We start from the raw sequence: 18828 nt of genomic DNA, 5'->3' as shown, positions 1-18828 counted from the left end.
CCAGGCGTCAGATGATTTGAAATCTGGTATAGACTCATGCTATCAAGCTAGAAAGGAAGTTATGTAATTTTGCTTAGTTTCAGTGTTATTATTTTTAAGGTTTTTTAAAAACTTATTTTGAGAAAGAGCTGGGGAGGGGCAAAGGAGATAGAGATAGGATCCCAAGCAGGCTCCACATTGCCAGCATGGAGCCTGATGCAGGAATCAAACTCACAAATCATGAGATCATGATCTGAGCCAAAGTCTAGAGTCAGACACTTAACTGACTGAGCCACCCAGGCGCCCCTTAATGTTAGTATTTTTAAATGGTTATTAAAGAGACCACTACTTGGTTTTGAAGGCATATGTGTTCTTTCTACCATGAAGTTTCTTTAGTTAATAAAAATGTATTTTATTTACTCCTTTGTTGCAATGCAGCTTGGATAAGAAAAGACAAAGCCTATTTATATAAGCATTGTGGGTCTGTGTGCATACCTACATATGTGCCGTAGATCTCCCTGATCTCCAGTGAAAGCAGTCAAATGAAAAAATACTGCTTAGTAGCATGTGTTTAACTGTGGAAAGAGGTATTCACCATGTAATAGGAGGTAAGGGGGTTCATTGGAAGAAAATGTCCCTATGCAATCAGCAAATCAGGCTTATTAATGTGGATTTAATGGCATTAGCTACGTCTCTGCATTTCTCTCATCTTCTAATATCTTGAAACATTGTATAATATTTTCAAGATCTTAACATACAATTTAATACACATTTCCTTACAAATGTAAGCAACATAAGGCGGATACATAGACTTTGACCAATGTTTTTATAGAGCAATAATCTGGAAACTATGGCTTATGAGTGCTACTTATTTTTTAAAATAAAGTTTTATTGGAACACAGCCATGTCCAACCATTTATGTATTGTCTATGACTGCTCTCACACTACATGGCAGAATTGAGCAGTTGAGACAGAGACTGTAGGGCCTACAAAGTCATGAATAGCCACTACCCGGTCTTTTGCAGATGAGTTAGCCAACCATTGGTGTGAAGAGTAAAGTCTTATTTTTGGGTGAAAACTGAAAAAAAAAAAAAAAAAAAAAGCCCAGTGAAGCATATTTTATTTTCAGCTTAAAAATAATTTTTAATCATTTTGAAAAATATCAACCATTTACCTAGGAGTTTAGAAAATTAGGAGAAAGTCTGTGCATACTAATACCAAGAGCATTGTTTTGTTATTCAAAAAATATAAAAAACAATCTATAATCACTTTGGGGAAAATCAGCAAACTTTCAAGTATAGACTGTTGAGAAGTGGAAAAAGGTTGCCTAATTTATAGGATCTTAAATGATCTATTAATTAACTTAGTTCAGTTTTCTAGTATGTTATCTGTCATCATTTAAAGTCCATCTTTGTGAATTATATATTGTTACAAACACATAATGCATAATTGTCATCATGTTACTATGTTCAGTCCAGTGTCAATTATCTAAACCTCTAAAATGTACCATTAAAGTTACAACCTGGGTGAATTAAGTAAAAAAGGAGTTTCCTTTTTTGGCCCATTTGTTTGTGATCCAATCCCTATTCATGCTAATGGTTTCTTCTACCTTCTTATGAAAATTCTGTAGATTCTAGATCTCTATATAAGGTGGTTTGCTTCTGCTTAGAATCCAGGGAGGATTGTCTATTCCTAGGGCCTAGTGATCACATCATTGCTCACAGATGGTGCAGCTGTGGTATAATGGAAAACTGCACTTTGCTTTCACTAAGAAGCTAGGATGGTCCTCCTGACACTGAAATCCATTGTACACTTGGCCAGACTGAAGCCCAACTATGTTCCTAAACTTTTACCTAAGACTTTGTTCAGTTTCCCTTTGTCTACTAGTAGTCACCTAGAGGAATAAATTTTTCCTGAATGGTACCAGCTCATATACTTTTTGTGTTAGAGAGGTAAAACTGACCGTTGTCATACAATTTATAATATTTTTTTGGAAGATGGATATGATTTTTAATTACAGTACTGCACATCTTTGCAAATTTCTAGTGTTATAAAAATGCAAAATCCAGTTACTTTCGAGTGTAATGATATTTTTCCAAATTCAAAGGTTACTTAAGTTATGCCTTGGATAAGAATGATCAGGAGCTCTATTCTTTAGGTCTTCAGCTTAAGAAACATGTTTTCCTTGGTTTTTCCATGCTCTTCTGGATATTTTGTATCTCAGTGTGAAGTCGTTTGCTCTCATTTTGGAATCCTTCCTTTAGTAGACGAGCCTGTTCCTAAAAAGGGACAATTGGAGACTGAATAAAGTGTAGGACTGAAGTAAATCTCTAATTTATAGCTAGTTTCCGCATTCATTTTTTTTAGTATTAAATTTCTTCTTGACATTTTCTCTACCCTTAAGTTTCATTATATGTTCTCTTGGGTGTCTTAGCTCTGTGATTACATTTCCACTAAGTGGTGAAGACAGTTCAGATATCTTACCAAGTTGTGTGACCCTATAAAAGTTCCTTAATCCTTTCTGAACTTCTGTTTCTTTTCGTAAGTAATAGAGACACAGCAGTTCTTGCTTCGTATAGTATTAAGCAAGAGATCCATATAAGAGATTTTTCAGAATGCCTAGCAGAGAACAGCTACCATGGATGAAAGGATGTACAGATAGAGGACTGGATGTGACCTAACCACAAATAAATCTTTTAATAACCAGATAGAGGCAGGGGCCAGGTCAGGCAGGCAGACAGAAATTGAAAAGTACAAGTGGCAAGCAAGGTCCTTCTTGTAGGCATCATGTTATCACTGCCACACTAAGATATGATGAGGGAGAGTGGAGAGAAAACAGAAAACAGAAACCTTAGGGCAGTACAATTAAATACCTGAAGTTTGAAAGCTAGAATTCTCTCTTGTTCATCCAGCCACTGGACTCTATCCCTTTCCATCTTCTCAGTTAATTGTCTCACATGTTCCTGATGACTCCTTTCTTTCTGTTCCATCAATTGCTGATTCTTTATTTGCATTTCTTCTAGTACTTTTGCTGCAGCCTGTGCAGATTCAGCTTTCACACGTTCCACTGAGAGGAGGAAAAAGAAGACAAATGTATGTGAGTAAGCATGTTGTCCCTTTCTTCCTTGCACACTTACCGGTCATTGTTGCTGTTGACTACATATGCCCTACTCAGAAATGACTTCAGCAAGTAAGGGGCATTGTTGTTCACCTTGCCCCAGTTTAAGGATCCCAGGCTTACCCGGCCAAATTATTTAAGCTTTAAGAACTCTTGAGGCTATCTAATCTCTTGACTGGCTCCTCACCTTCAATCTCCTTTTCCTTTTCTGTGAGAGTCTGGTCTGTCTGTAGAATCGCATCAGTCACAGACTCCTTGGACTTCAAGTATTCCTGAAGAACCTCTTCAGCCTTAGGACCCAGAGAGCATGGAGTTGGTAATAGGAAATGGATATAAGCACTCGTTCCTGTTTGTCTTCCTATCATCTTTTCCTCTAGGAATTGCTCCTCTTGGCCTTAGTGTGCCTGGTGGTCAAGACTCCTTGCCACAGGCATGGACACATGCTCTGAGCTGGCCAATCATGGCAGCCTACTAAGCAGAATCCTTTATAAGAGACTGAGATAGACACTGGGAAACAGACATTCTTTGTTTTTTTAGAATGAGGGCTCTAATTTTGGAGGTGTTGGTGCTCTGGCCCCCTAAGGAGTGAGTTGTTGAAAAAGAAGTCATTATGGAGAAAGCAGATCAGAGAAAAGGTGGAGGGAGAATAGGAAAGAAGGAAGTGTAGGGTTGAGGGGAGTAACAGACAGACAGACAGATGATGACATTATTTGAAATCTTGGATCCAGTTGTCCTTAAAGCCAGTTTAAAGCCTAAACTGATGAATTCCCATTTTTGTTTAAGAAAATGGGTTTCTGTTCCTTGCAGCATAAAGATCCAGCCACAGTAGTGAATTGCAATAACAACTTTGTGGTTGATCTGAAAACCCAATTAATAACTCAATTATTAATTGAGTGCACTCTTGGATGAGCACATAGGACGTATCTGGTGTAATTGGTTCCCTATACATGTTTACTGAATGAAAGTATGAATGCTGTTGTTCTCACAAGGTGTGCAATTACACGTGGTTATTTTAGTCTTTCAAGGAGGCATGTCAGCAGCTTTCCAGAATCAGAACATAAATCTTGGTTACCTGTATCCCTTTATTAGGTTGCTGAAGATATTTTGTCTTCAGCTCTTGTATTTTCTGGATGAGGAGACGGTACCCTCCTGGTTTAGAATAAACCCCCTGCTTCACAGCTTCTTCAAGAGGACTGAAAATATCCTTAAGTAAATCTGAGCAACGATCTGTTGATGCCTGCACATTCTGTTTACAAAAGTCATCTCGCTTTTTTTCCAGCTGGGCCTTTGATGTAAAAATAGGAGGTAAAAAGAATAACAGGGAAAAGATGTTAGCATGACCTTAGAATATCTGGAAGGGCTTCTCAGAAATAAGCCTATGACCCTAGAAAAAGTCACAGGCACCCCAACAGGACCATATCCTTCCTCCTGCTCCTGACTTTTACTGAAGTCCCTTTCTCCTTAGAGGTGAAGTTCAGAGCAGAGATTGCTAGCTTTCTTGCTATACCTTTAGAGATAAACTTCTGCTTTTCAAATTGGGCCAGTGATTGCATATGGAATAAATGTGGCTCAACATAAGCCTGCATATGGATAATCAGGGCAATATCCTGATTGATTAGGATATCAAATCAGTCAGGTAATAAGTGGGCATTTGATTTAGAAGCTCTGATTGTGACTTATGTGAATTTAGGTAAATTAAGAGGAAGAATATTATTCATGAAAAAAATGTTTTAAAACTTTGAGTTCAATCCAAAATCTATAAAGAACTCATCAAACTCCACACCCAAAAACAAATAATCCAGTGCAGAAATGGGCAGAAAACATGAATAGACACTTCTCTAAAGAAGACATCCGGATGGCCAACAGGCACATGAAAAGATGCTCAACGTCGCTCCTCATCAGGGAAATACAAATCAAAACCACACTCAGATATCACCTCACGCCAGTCAGAGTGGCCAAAATGAACACATCAGGAGACTATAGATGTTGGCGAGGATGTGGAGAAACGGGAACCCTCTTGCACTGTTGGTGGGAATGCAAACTGGTGCAGCCACTCTGCAAAACAGTGTGGAGGTTCCTCAAAAAATTAAAAATAGACCTACCCTATGACCCAGCAGTAGCACTGCTAGGAATTTACCCAAGGGATACAGGAGTACTGATGCATAGGGGCACTTGTACCCCAATGTTTATAGCAGCACTCTCAACAATAGCCAAATTATGGAAAGAGCTTAAATGTCCATCAGCTGATGAATGGATAAAGAAATTGTGGTTTATATACACAATGGAGTACTACGTGGCAATGAGAAAGAACGAAATATGGCCCTTTGTAGCAACGTGGATGGAACTGGAGAGTGTTATGCTAAGTGAAATAAGCCATACACAGAAAGACAGATACCATATGTTTTCACTCTTATGTGGATCCTGAGAAACTTAACAGAAACCCATGGGAGAGGGGAAGGAGAAAAAAAAAAAGAGGTTAGAGTGGGAGAGAGCCAAAGCATAAGAGACTGTTAAAAACTGAGAACAAACTGAGGGTTGATCGGGGGTGGGAGGGAGGGGGGGTGGGTGATGGGTATTGAAGAGGGCATCTTTTGGGATGAGCACTGGGTGTTGTATGGAAACCAATTTGACAATAAATTTCATATATTAAAAACAATAGGAAAAAAAACCTTTGAGTTCATTGTAATAAAATTTGTTCTTCTTTTTATGATAAAAACAAAGAGTGGTTATCACCATTTTAAAGTCTAGTAGGAATTGCCTCTTTCAAAATAAATACCCATTTCATTTTCCGGTAGTACTCTGCTTTCCAAGACCCTAATCCATAAGAACTTGAGAAAAAATTACCGCTAAGTCCTTTTGACATAAATGGTCTCTGTCTTTGAAGGAATTCCTCATGAAGAGTTCAATGGCCTCTTTCTCACAGGCCCTGTGCAGGTTCAGTAGCTCCTGGAGGGTTTCTGTGGGCAGCTGCAGCATCTGGCCCATCTGCTGGTCATAGTGGGCAATGGCCTTTTGCACTGCGGCTGCATTCTCAATCTGGGCCAAGGCCAGGATTGCATTCTCCATGCAGGGCAGATCTCCACGGCTGATGGCATCGACATAGGTCTGCACCAGTTTCTCTAGACCTACAAACAGAGAACAAATAATGTTGCTTGTTGTAGGTGGGATGAGGAAACATTCCATTCTGTGTGATTCTGATCATGTCTACTACCACCCATTTGCCTCAAAGCATCAATGTCCTCAACATCACCTGGAGCCTTGCTAGAAATGTCGATTCTCAGCCTCTGACCCAGATCAAGTGAATTAGACCCTCCTCTCTGGCAAGATGTCCAGGTGATATGTTTACACATCAAAGGTTGAGAATCTGTTCTAGATAGCATAGGCCTATGTTTACTGAGTGTTTTCATTCACTTTACCCTTAAGTACCATTAGGACAGGAACCATACCTCTCTAATTTACATCTCTATCATCAGCCCTGGTCTGTGGCAAGCATTTGATCATTGTTGTGGGAAAAATCAAAAGGATACTCGATTTTGTTTATTCTAGCAAAGCGTGGTCCAAGACAACTTTCTGTTATGATGGAAATATTCTATGTCATCCAGCTATTAGCCACATGTAGGTATAGGCTTTTGAAATATATAACCACAAGAGACTCTTAAAAACTGAGGATAAACTGAGGGTTGATGGGGGTGGGAGGGAGGGGAAAGTGGGTGGTGGGCATTGAGGAGGGCACTGGTGGGATGAGCACTGGGTGTTGTATGGAAACCAATTTGACAATAAATTTCATATTAAGATATAAATAAACAAATAAATAAATAAATCTGTGTAATTGGAATTTTAAGTTTTCTTAAAAAAATTTTTTTAAATGTTTATTTAATTTTGAGGGAGAGAGAGAGAGACAGAGCACAAGTCGGGGAGGGGCAGAGAGACAGGGAGACACAGAATCCAAAGCAGCCTCCAGGCTCTGAGTTGTCAGCACAGAGCCCGGAGCTTGAACCCATGAACTGTGAGATCATGACCCGAGCCAAAGTCAGACGTTTAACCCACTGAGCTACCCAAGCATCCCAGAATTTTAAATTTTCTGTAATTTTAATTAGCTCACACTTAAATTGAGATAGCTACACTTGTGTAAGTGGCTACCATATTGGACAATGCAGGTCCTAATAAATAGGGCAATTTTAAGAAATAGAACTTGATTTCTTTAGCCTTTCCTATCTTTTCTCACCCAAGAAATTTGACTAGTAAAATCTATTAGAAATGTTGATGTCATCAAGAATTTAACATGGAAATAGCAGTAGATTCACATTTTTTTTAATGTTTATTTATTTTTGAGACAGAGAGAGACAGAGCATGAACAGGGGAGGGTCAGAGAGAGGGAGACACAGAATCTGAAACAGGCTCCAGGCTCTGAGCTGTCAGCACAGAGCCTGACGTGGGGCTTGAACTCACAGACTGCGAGATCATGACCTGAGCCGAAGTCAGCCACTTTAACCAACTGAGCCACCCAGGCGCCCCTAGATTCACATTTTTTAAAGCTGAAACTAGGTGGATGTAATTCTACTCTCCTTTAGTCTTAACAATGGAAGAAAAAGACTGGGAAGAGGACTCACGAGGTCCATTGACTTTGATGCCTCCTGAGAGAGTTTTAGTTTTGGAATTCTTAAAGATGTAGGAACAGAAGGCTGAAGCTTGTTGCACAAATTCAGGATCCAGGTCATTATCATGCAGTGTCTCAAGCTGGCCTAGCTTCTTCCGATGAGTGGGTCGATCAAAGATAAAGCATTTCTTCTTCGGAAAGAACTTCCGGATACAGAGTCGGGGCAGATTAAAATTTTGATCACTTTGAGTGGTACCTGCAGGAAGATAAAAAAGGCTTGCAAACTTTTTCTGTAAAGGACCAAACAGTAAATATTTTAGGTTTTGCAAACCAGGTGGTCTCTTCTCCAAGTACTCAATTCTGCTATTGCAGCAAGAAAGCAGCCATAGACAATCTATAAATGAGTGGGCATAGCATTATTCCAATAAAACCTTATCTACAAAGACAGCTGGTGGTCTGGGTTGGCCATCATTTGCCTGTGAGCCATAATTTGCCAACCCCTGAACTAGAGCACTATTCATGCTTTTACCTATTTTCTTCCAGACAACGCCTATTCTTCTCCATATTCTTTGGCTAATCACAAGCCCTATTCAGGGAGATAAAATCAATCTGATAATAGCACAGGGAAAAATAAAAGAGAAAGAAACTATTCTTAGAAGAGAGGAGAATATAATTTAAAATCAAATCTATTAATTCATGTATTAAACAAGCATTAATTCTTACTGATGGCCAGCTAAGAAGAAATAGAAAACTATAAATGTAAGAAAACTGTAAATGGAACACGGACAAAATAATAGTTTCTTATGTTTTATTATCTCCATTTATTTCTAAGTCCCTTTTACCTTGTTTAAGCTTGAGTGAATTCTCCAGGTACTCATCAGCTGTGATGGGTAGTCCGTCTGCTTCCAGTTCTAAGGAGAAATCCCTCAGCGTCCACACAAAATCTGGAAAGAAGCTCACAAAGTCTGCTGAATCTTCAATCCCATTGGAATTAGGGGAGGATTTCGCCCTGATCCGATCTGACAGCTCTGTCACATAGCTGAGTAGCAAACTAAGGAAAACTGACATCAAAGAATAGTGTCCCCATCCCATATTGGTTCCACATATTAAAACCTTCACTTCACCTTTGTTTTTAACCCAAGCATCAATTTTCTAGTGGGTACATAGAATCTTTCCCCTGCCCTTGAATTATTTTTCATGTTTTCTCTTTTTGTGCTTGATTCACCAGGATTCACAACCAAGCAGCTGGTTTTTAAATACAATTCTTCCCTCTTACTTTGAGGCTATTTTGAACTACAAAAAGGATACTGCAGTTGGTCCATGGCCTGCTGGTTGATGGTTCCCATGCTATTGTACACAAAGGTGCTGCTCAGGAGTATTGCTAAGGCAAAGATCCAGGAATCGTTCTGGTTGTCACCCTGTGAATCAGAACATGTGCAAGCCTGTTAGGTTTCACTCTCCTGATATCTAGATCCTGACTTTCTAGATCAGCAGCAGTAAAAAGATGCTTATTTAACTAGAGGTTTTTGGTTTTTTTTTTTGTTTTTTAAGATTAATGACCTATATGAGAAAACCAAATCCAAACGAAAATATTAGTGGGATTTGGATTTTGGATCATTTTATGATTAGTATTTTTAATTTACACTGATTCTCACTAGGTCTTCTTATCATCATTGGCAGATAATTACAAAACCAATAGTAAAGGTTGGTAGGCTTTCTAAGGCTTTAAATATAATTTAAATTTAGAATTTTCAGGGCACCTGCGTGGCTCAGTCAGTTGAGTATCTGACTTCAGTTCAGGTCATGATGTCGCGGCTCGTGAATTCAAGCCCTGCGTCAGGCTTGTGCTGACAGCTCAGAGCCTGCAGCTTGCTGCAGATTCTGTGTCTCCCTCTCTCTCTCCCCCTCCGCTGTTTGCACTCTGTCTCACTGTCTCTCTCAAAAATAAATAAACATTTAAAAAAATAATAAATTTAGAATTTTCTCTTCCTTTTTACAGCAAAATTGACTTATGTGAGAGTAATAATACCTGTAGCTATTTTACTGAGCAATTATTAGGCACCTAACATTTTCCATTACTTATCTTATCCAAAACAACACTATGAGTCAAATAAAGATCTACTACATCTGTTTTACAAATTCAGAAAGCTGAGGTTAAAAGAGGTCAAATAATTTGCTAAGGCCACTGAGTTAGTGACAGGGTTTACATTTAAACACAAGGGTATAGAACTTCAGAACCTAAAATTTTAACTAAAATTCTCTGCAGGATTCAACTCGTGACATTGATTTTATTTGTTCTACCTTTAAGCTTCTGGGTTAACTGGTTTAGCATACAATCTTTTTTAAAAAATAGTTTTAATGTTTATTTATTATTTTTGAGAAAGAGAAAGACAGAGTACAAGTGGGGGCGGGGCAGAGAAAGAAGGAGACCCAGAATCTGAAGCAAGCTCCAGGCTCTGAGCTGTCAGCACAGAGCCCAACGCAGGGCTCGAACTCACGAACCCTGAGATCATGACCTGAGGCGAAGTTGGACACCTAACGGGCTGAGCCACACAGGTGGCCCACACACAGCCTATTGTTAATCATTGGAATATTACTAATTACTACTGACCACTATGATCTTCTTCTAGAATTCTGCCTTATAAACATTTTCCTGATCCCTGGTTGCTAAACTTGGTCGGAGGGCACATAAACAGAAATAAAACAAAAACAAAAACAAAAACATATTATGGTTAAGTGTAAGTTCTTATTTAAAGAAAAATTAAATTGTGTAGAGAATATTCAGGGATGAGGGTCTTATTTCAAAACTGAATCCTCAATCCTTACCTTCTCTACATCTCCCAGGCCCTCCGTGTCAAGAAGAACTAGGGTGTGGTCTGGCTTCTTGGGATGAGGCACACACCACATCCAGATTCCTTTGGTGTGAGACTGCACCGTGGAGCCCAGAGAGAAGCCTGTGAGGGAGAGTGGGGATAAGAGAAGGTGGTGTTTTAATAGCAGATGGAACTAGAAATCTTACAATGCAACGCACAAAAAAAAAACAACCTGATTAAAACAAGAGCAAAGGACTTGAATAGATATTTCTCCAAAGCAAATATACAAACGACCAATAATCAAATGAAAAGATGCTCATCATCATTAGTCATTAGGGAAAAAACAAATTAAAACCACAATGAGATACTACTTCACACTCATTGGGATGACCACTATCAAAAACCCAGAAAATAGGAAGTGTTGGGGAGGATGTGGGGATATTAGAAACCTTGTGTATTTCTGGTGAGAATGTAAAATGATACACTTGCTGTGGAAAACAATATGATGGCTTCTTAAAAAAAATTAAAATAGAATTACCCTATGATTTGGAGATATATAACCCTCACAAAACGAAAGTAGGGATTTGAACAGATATTTGTACCCTCGTGTTTTTAGCAACATTATCCATAATAGCCAAAAGGTGGAGGCAACCCAAGAGTCCTTCAATAGATGAAGGGATAAACAAATCAGTATGCACATATTAGTTAGTCAGCCTTAAAAAGGGAGAGAATTCTGACACAGGGTACAACACCGAAGACATTGTGCCAAATCACATTAAGCAAATCACAAAGGACAAATAATGTCTGATTCCTCTCAAACGAGATTCCTAGAACAGTCCAATTCATAGAGATAGTATGTAGAATGGTGGTTGCCAAGGGCTGGGGAGTTATTGTTTAATGGGTACAGAGTTTCTGTTGAAGAAGATGAAAAAATTAGGGAGATGCATGATGGTGATGGCTGCATAACAGTGTGAATTTACTTAATGCCATAGAACTATACGTACACTTAAAAATGATTCCAATGGTAAGTTTTATGTTATGTATATTTTACAACAATGAAAAAAAAAGCCAATACAGACTTAAACATTCTTTGCATCTTAATAACCAGTGGAAACTTGCTTTTGCTACATGAACATTTTAGTAAATGTCTTATTATGTACATTAATTATTTTTATTACTGCACTAGTCTTTCTAGGAAAGGAACAATTTATGCTTTTAAAAGAGGAAACTAAGGCAAAGTGGGAAGAGTGATGAACTGCCTCTTTCAGATTATAGTGAAGATAAGAGCATAATCGTGGATTAAAAGATAACTTTCAATATTCCTCCACGTTCTCTAACTTTCTGTCCTTGCATCACCACGTTCAATGCAGGCAGTGTCAGTGGACAGAAGGGACTCCTCGGAGCTTTTTGGTGCCACTCACCCTTGTTCTTCCCAGCCAGCTTGTTCATCAGGTAGGATTTGCCTGTGCGGTAGAGGCCCACAATAGCCACCACCACGAGAGGATTCTTGGTGCCTGACAGGATCTCCAAAGCTTCCTGATTAGCCACCAGTTGCCCTTCAGTGTTCTCAATGAGGCACACTGGGGCCGGCATGTGGATCTCTGAGGCCATGTTCAGAGTGTTCCCTGGTCTGCAAGGGAAGAGATGGGATGAAATAAAATTTCCAGTCCAATTAGATCAAGAACCTCACCAGGTTATTTTACATTCAGAAGCTGGAGTCCTCAGTTTCCACAACATGGACATAAGTTTTGTGTCAACATTGAGATAGATGAGGGTAAGATCTGTATCATTTTAGAAAGTTACAGAAGTATTATCAAAGTAGTCCATTGAAAAAATATTGGTATGACCATATCTTATGAATGTTCAGCCACTCTCATGAACAAAATCGGTCATTAAATTCACCATGGAAAACTTTCCTTTTGTATTCTCATTAAAAAATTTAGAGGGGTGCCTGGGTGGTTCAGTCGGCTAAGCGTCCGACTTCAGCTCAGGTCATGATCTTGTGGTCCGTGATTTCGAGCCCCGCATCGGGCTCTGTGCTGACAGTTCAGAGCCTGGAGCCTGCTTCATATTTTGTGTCTCCTCTCTCTGCGCCTCCCTGATTCACATTCCATCTCTCTCTGTCTCTCAAAAATGAATAAATGTTTTAAAAAATTTAAAATTTAGAGTAAAGCAGGGGTGCTTGTGTGGCTTAGTTGGTTATGAATCCACCTCTTTGATTTTGGCTCAGGTAATGATCTCACAGTTTGTGGGATTGAGCCCTGCATTGGGCCACGCTTATAGCACAGAGCCTGCTTGGCATTCTCTCTCTTCCTCTCTCTCTGTGCCTCTCCCCTGCTCACATGCACATATGCATGTGTGCATGCTCTCTCTCAATATAATAGAAAAACTTAAAAAAATTTAGAGTAAATGTTAAATGGAAAATAGAATAGAATTTAGAGGTATTTATTTTACATTCCGGTTATATGTAAAAATTCAATGTTGATTTATTTATTCATTAATTCTTACTATGAATACTTTTGTACATTATTTCATGCATGCCCTTTGAACAGTTCCCATAGATTTTAAATGTGTTTCTCCCCTGATAGATATGCTTGTTTTGCTAGAATGAGGGTCCACAGAACTTCTCAAATTGCCATTCCAAAAGTGAAACCAATATAACTTACTTTTGCAAATTTTATAAAAACATATGACCATCTGGAACACATGACCAGGGACCCTTCGAAAGCCTTGGCATGGGCTTTTATAAACAAGGGGCCTTTAAACTTCATTAACTTCACAGTAAGTTAGCCTCCAGCTACATGGGGGTACAAGTGCACTACTGGAAATACTTACCATGGCTAAAAATCATATTTATATATATGTGATAAGGGAACAAAAGACTATGAAATAAGGATTAAAAGGTCAGGAGTCAGAGGACCCTGGGAAGATGGCAGAGTAGGAGGATCCTAAGCTCACCTTGTCCCACCTAAATAACAGCCACACCAGTGTAATTAACCCAGAAAATGAACCAAAGACTGGCAGAACAGACTGTCTACGGTTAATCGTAGAGAGGAGGCCACATCAAAAACAGTAGCAAAGGTGAAGTCTGGTTGGAAACTAAGCTAATCTGCAAGACTAACTGCTTGTGGATACCCTAAGTACAGAGAAGGGAGAGGAGCAGACCCCACACTGGGCACTTGAGACATGGGGTACCTGCACATGTAGTGGGGAATTAAAGTCCCCATTACATTTGGCTTTGAAAATCAGAGGGCTTAAACTTTCAGGTTTTTACCATCAGTAGGGCTTAACATCTTAAGAAAAATATTAGAGAGCATGGAGGGTAATAGAAAACTGAGTCCCTACCCCTATAGATCCAGCAGAACAAACAATCCCACTGAGATACAGCATAGAAGCAGTAATTTGAGAGGCACCTCGGGTGTATGAGGAGATTTATTTACTAATCTCAGAATGTGTGCAGTAGGGGCAGGGATCTTTAGGAGACTTCTCCAAGAACTAAATAACTGGTAGGTGCCATTTCTCTCTCCTAACCCCAGATTAGCTACATGGACACCTGTGGGAACTAGCACGACCACACATCATCTAGTTTGCTAACACCATGTGCCCTGTTCTCCTGCAGATCCCCTCCATCCAACACACCCCACTCAAGAGAAGTTCCTTCAAAATGCTCTGGCCAGGTCTCATCCTTCAAGCAGCACCAACAGTGGCCAGCACCACTCCACATTGACTGGGAGGGGGAAGAAAAGCACACACACCAATTTAACTGCAGGCTCAATGGTGGGCTGGGGCAGACATCCGATCAGACTGCTAGCTCTACCAACCAACCTCACAAGGGGCAGCACAAAGGAAGAGCCCTGTAGTTTGGGTTACCTGCAACCCTGAAAGACAGACTGGGATCAGACTGGGGTCTAACTGTAGGCTTTGTCCACCAATGAAAGCATCTAAGGGAACAATGCAGGAAGAGCACCATGCAGTTCAGTGTGACCACAGTTCTGGCAAATGGGTTGAGAGCAGGCATCTGGTTTGACCTAGCTACAAGCCCAAGGCTGCCCCAGACTGGCCCTGTAAGAGCACAGAGACCAAACCCTGCTCATAATAGGGAAAGAGGGCCGTTTCAGACAATTCACTGAAGGCAAACATGGCTCAGCCACAAAAATAAACTAACACAACACACATACGAGACACCCCTGAAAGTGCCATGTTCTGGTGAAGGGGGGACATTGCACTAGAGGACACTATAAAACCTCTTCTTCATAAGGCCACTATTTTCAAGATCAGGAGACATAGCTAACTTTCCTAACACACAGAAACAAGTGCAGAATGTTATACAAAATGAAGAAACAGAGGAATATGTTCCAGATGAAAGAACAAGACAAAAATCACAGTACAAGAGCTAAATGAAATGGAGATAAGAAATATGCCTGACAGAGAATTCAAAGTAATGAGCATAAAGATATTTACTGGACTTGAGAAAAGAGTGGAGGATCTCAGTGAGACAAACAAATGGAAAGATACTTTGTGCTCACTGATTGGGAGAATGAGTAGTGTTAAAATGTCCATACTACCTAAAGAAATCTACAAAGTTAATGCAATTTTTTTATTTTTTATTTTTTAAATATTTATTTTTGAGAGAGAGCTAGAGTGAGAGCAGAGGAAGTGCAGAGAGAGAGGGAGACACAGAATATGAAGCAGGCTCCAGGCACCGAGCTGTCAGCACAGAGCCCGACTTGGGGTTTGAACTCACAGACCATGAGATCATGACCTGAGCTGGTCAGTCGCTCAACTGACTGAGACTTCCAGGCACCCCAGTGCAATTTCTATCAAAACACCAATAGCCTTTTTCATAGAAGTAGAACAAACAATCCTAAAATTTGTATGGAACTACAAATAGCCAAAGCAATTTTGAAAAAGAAGAACAAAACTGGAGGTATCACAATCTCAGAATTCAAGATATACAAAAAAGCTGTAGCAATCAAAACAGTATGGTACTGGCACAAAAAGAGACACATAGATCAATAGTATAGAATAGAGAGTCCAGAAATAAATTCATGCTTTTATGGTCAAATGACCTACAATAAAGGAAGTAAGAATATACAATAATAGGAAAAAGACAGTCTCTTCAACAAATGGTGTTGGAAAACTGGACAGCTCTATGCAAAATAATGAAATTGGACCATTTTCTTAGCCATATACAAAAATAAACTCAAAATGGATTAAAGACTTTAATATGAGACATGAAACCACAAAATTCCTAGGAGTAAACACAGGCAGTAATTTCTTTGACATCAGCTATAGAAACAGTTTTCTAGATATGTCTCCTGAGGCAAGTGAAACATAAGCAAAGATAAACTATTGAGACTCCATTAAAATAAGAAGCTTTTGCACAGAAAAGGAAACCATCAACAAAACAAAAAGACAATCTACTGAATTGGAGAAGATATTTGCAAATGATATATTTGATAAGGGGTTAATATCCAAAATCTATAAAGAACTTATACAACTCAACACCCAAAAACCAATAATCCAATTAAAAATGGGCAGAAGACGTGAATAGACATTTTTCCAAAGAAGACATACAGATGGTCAATAGACACATTAAAAGATGCTTGACATTACTACTCATCAGAGACATGCAAATCAAAATCACAATGAGTATCATCTTATACCTATCAGAATGTCCAAAATAAAAAACTCAAGAAAGTTGTCGAGGATGTGGAGAAAAGGATTCTGGCGAACTGCTGGGGGGTGGAATACAAACTGGTACAGTCACTCTGGAAAACAGTATGGAGGTTCCTCAAAAATAGAACTACCATGTGATCCAGTAATTGCACTACTGGGTATTTACCCAAATAAAACAAAAACAGTAATTTGAAAGGATATATGCATCCTTTTGTTTACTGCATCATTATTTACAATAGCCAAACTATGGAAGCAATCCAAACGTCCATCTATAGATGAATGGATAAAGAGGAAATGGTGTATATACACAATGTAATACTACTCAGCCATAAAAAAGAATGAGATCTTGCTATTTTCAACAACATGGGTGGATATAGAGGGTATAATCCTAACTGAAATAAGTCAGTTAGAGAAAGACAAATACCATATGATTTCACTCATATATGAAATTAATTTAAGAAACAAAGCAAACAAAGCAAAAAAGAGGGTAAAAAAATGCAAAAAAACCCCACCCAGACTCTTAAATATAGAAAAGAAATTGGAAGCTGCTGGAGGCAAGGTGGGTAGGGTTTGGGGTGAAACAGGTGAGGGGATTAAGAGTGTACTTATTGTGATGAGCACTGAGTAATGTATAGAATTGTTGAATCATTATACTGTACACCTGAAACTAAAAAAAAAAAAAAATCAGGAGGCAGATCAGGAGAGGTAAAGGGCAAGTTGTTCAAGGAAATATTTGTATTTTCAGCATACATTTCTAGGTTTTCTGTTTTGTTCTGCTCTTCCATTTTGTAGAGAAGGAGAAGCAGGAAGAGGAGAATAGACGGTGGGGAAGAGGGATGAGAGATTAAGGGAAAGTGAAACTGGAAAGGAGAGAGAGTTGTCAGGCAAGATAAATAAAGCTCGTGCCAAGCCAAGGAATTCAGGGCAGGAGTTTCCAGAAGGCAAGATTGGAACTGATTGAGAGCACAGAGAGGTCAAGGCAAACAAAGATGTAGCCCTTAGTGATGCATCACAGTAGATTCTTTAAAAAGGAAGCTTTCTAGTCAAATGGGCTCCAGATTCTACTTGTAAGGGGTAAGGAGTAAGTTGGCACTAAGTAATTGGATCTACTGAACCTGGACTATTTCTGAAGGAAGAAATACACTTTGAGACAAAGTTCAAGTGTGTGATTAAAAAGAATGATGTTTTCATAAATCTTCACCTTTAGCTCTGGGTTTCAGATTTTTCTTTCTCTGTCTTTAACAGTACCAGGTGGGGATACCTCAGTGGCTCAAGACTCTATCTTGGCTCAGCTCACGATCTCATGGTTTCGTGAGTTTGCACACTGTGTTGGGCTCTTCACTGGCATCTCAGAGCCTACTTGGGATTCTCTCTCTCCTTCTCCCTGCCCCTCCCCTGTTCATGCACTCTCTCTCTCTCTCTCAAAATAAATAAACATTAAAAAAAATCAGTGTCGCGTGGCTGTTCACCACACCACACCTCATTTACTATTCTTTCCTTCTCATGAATATAACATATTTGCAGCCTTTCAGTTTCTTAGCTGCAGTCAGATCTGTACTGAGCAAGTTCTATCAAAGATAATGGGAATTTAACTGTGTCCCCAGTCAACACAGACAAAGTCAGCAAAAAGAAAGACAATCCTAATGCACTTCAAACTTCATTTATCCCCATGTCTGCTGGTGCCTAATTTCACACAAGCACAGTAGTAACAGGTAGGAACATGCTACCATCTGATGACCCCAGTATTTCATTATCCGACCTAGTATCCCACAGCAGGCTCAACTGCAGCCCGTCTTGATGCTGATCACTTTTTTTTTTTAATGTGTATTTATTTTTGAGAGAGAGTGCAGGGGGAGGGACAGAGACAGAGGGGGACAGAGGATCCAAAGCAGGCTCTGTGCTGACAGCAGAGAGACCGACGTGGGGCTGAAACTAATGAATTGTGAGATCATGACCTGAGCTGAAGTCGGATGTTCAACCAACTGAGGCACCCAGGTGCCCTTAGGCTGGTCACTTTTTAAGAAAACTGACCTTTATAAAATCCTTTCCCATCCCTGCCCCAACCTTGTCATGAGCCCCATTTCCTGGAACAGAGCTCCTTTAAAGCTGAAGAAAAAGCTGCTTTGATAATGAAGTGGAGTTCTTACCTTTTATTTTTTCCTCTTCAGTTAGGTGGAGCAGTTTCTGTTACTTCTCCCTCTCTCACTGGATCATGGATCTTTTATTTTACTTGTGTAATGTCATTGGACTTTCCAGATTTCCTTTAAAGACAAACTAGAAGCAAAGCAACCACTGTAACAGACTTTATCTGAAACTGAAAGCATTGGGACACAAAACAATTATTCAAAGACCATAAAAGGAATTTCTGGAGGCTGTGCTAGTGGGAGGGTATATGGGTTTAACACAATTTCTCAACCAGAACCTTCACATTTTTTTGAAAGAGATTTCAGAGAACGCTCGCTGATTTTAAAGAATGTCTATCAGATATGCAAATACAATGAAATGGAGCTCAGAGTTGGGGTTCAGGTTGAGAAACCTAGAGTGAGGAAGCATCATGTGAATTTTTAGGTCTAATTTCCTCACGTGATGAACATACAGTGGACCTGGCTTTATACATACAGCAAGTGAGGAGAAGAATATGC

The 18828-nt window shown here is 39.4% G+C and overlaps 1 protein-coding gene across 1 annotated transcript; it reads right to left on the bottom strand.

Moving 5' to 3' along the window:
* Positions 1 to 1082: 1082 nt before the first annotated feature.
* LOC109246234 (guanylate-binding protein 1-like) lies at positions 1083 to 18518 on the bottom strand. Its single transcript, XM_019414076.2, has 11 exons — positions 18334 to 18518; positions 11929 to 12137; positions 10521 to 10648; positions 9003 to 9112; positions 8537 to 8733; positions 7708 to 7950; positions 5942 to 6222; positions 4170 to 4382; positions 3285 to 3387; positions 2853 to 3046; positions 1083 to 2258 (listed from the first exon to the last, which is right to left on the bottom strand). Exons 2-11 carry the CDS (start codon positions 12116 to 12118, stop codon positions 2142 to 2144), a joined length of 1776 nt encoding a protein of 591 aa, XP_019269621.1. The 5' UTR covers positions 12119 to 12137; positions 18334 to 18518; the 3' UTR covers positions 1083 to 2141.
* Positions 18519 to 18828: the final 310 nt, after the last annotated feature.

This window comes from Panthera pardus, unplaced genomic scaffold (genome assembly GCF_024362965.1).
Source record: "Panthera pardus isolate Hobbes unplaced genomic scaffold, ASM2436296v1 HiC_scaffold_11, whole genome shotgun sequence".
In the NCBI taxonomy this organism is placed as follows: domain Eukaryota; kingdom Metazoa; phylum Chordata; class Mammalia; order Carnivora; family Felidae; genus Panthera; species Panthera pardus.
This window is presented reverse-complemented; position numbering and strand designations above follow the sequence as displayed.

Coding starts and splice junctions, on each gene's coding strand:
- LOC109246234 (XM_019414076.2), bottom strand. CDS start 12,118: ATGGCCTCAGAGATCCACATGCCGGCCCCAGTGTGCCTCATTGAGAAC. Junction 4,383..5,941: donor TATGTCAAAAGGACTTAGCG/GTAATTTTTTCT, acceptor TTTACATCAAAG/GCCCAGCTGGAAAAAAAGCG. Junction 3,388..4,169: donor AACCTAATAAAGGGATACAG/GTAACCAAGATT, acceptor CTGGGTCCTAAG/GCTGAAGAGGTTCTTCAGGA.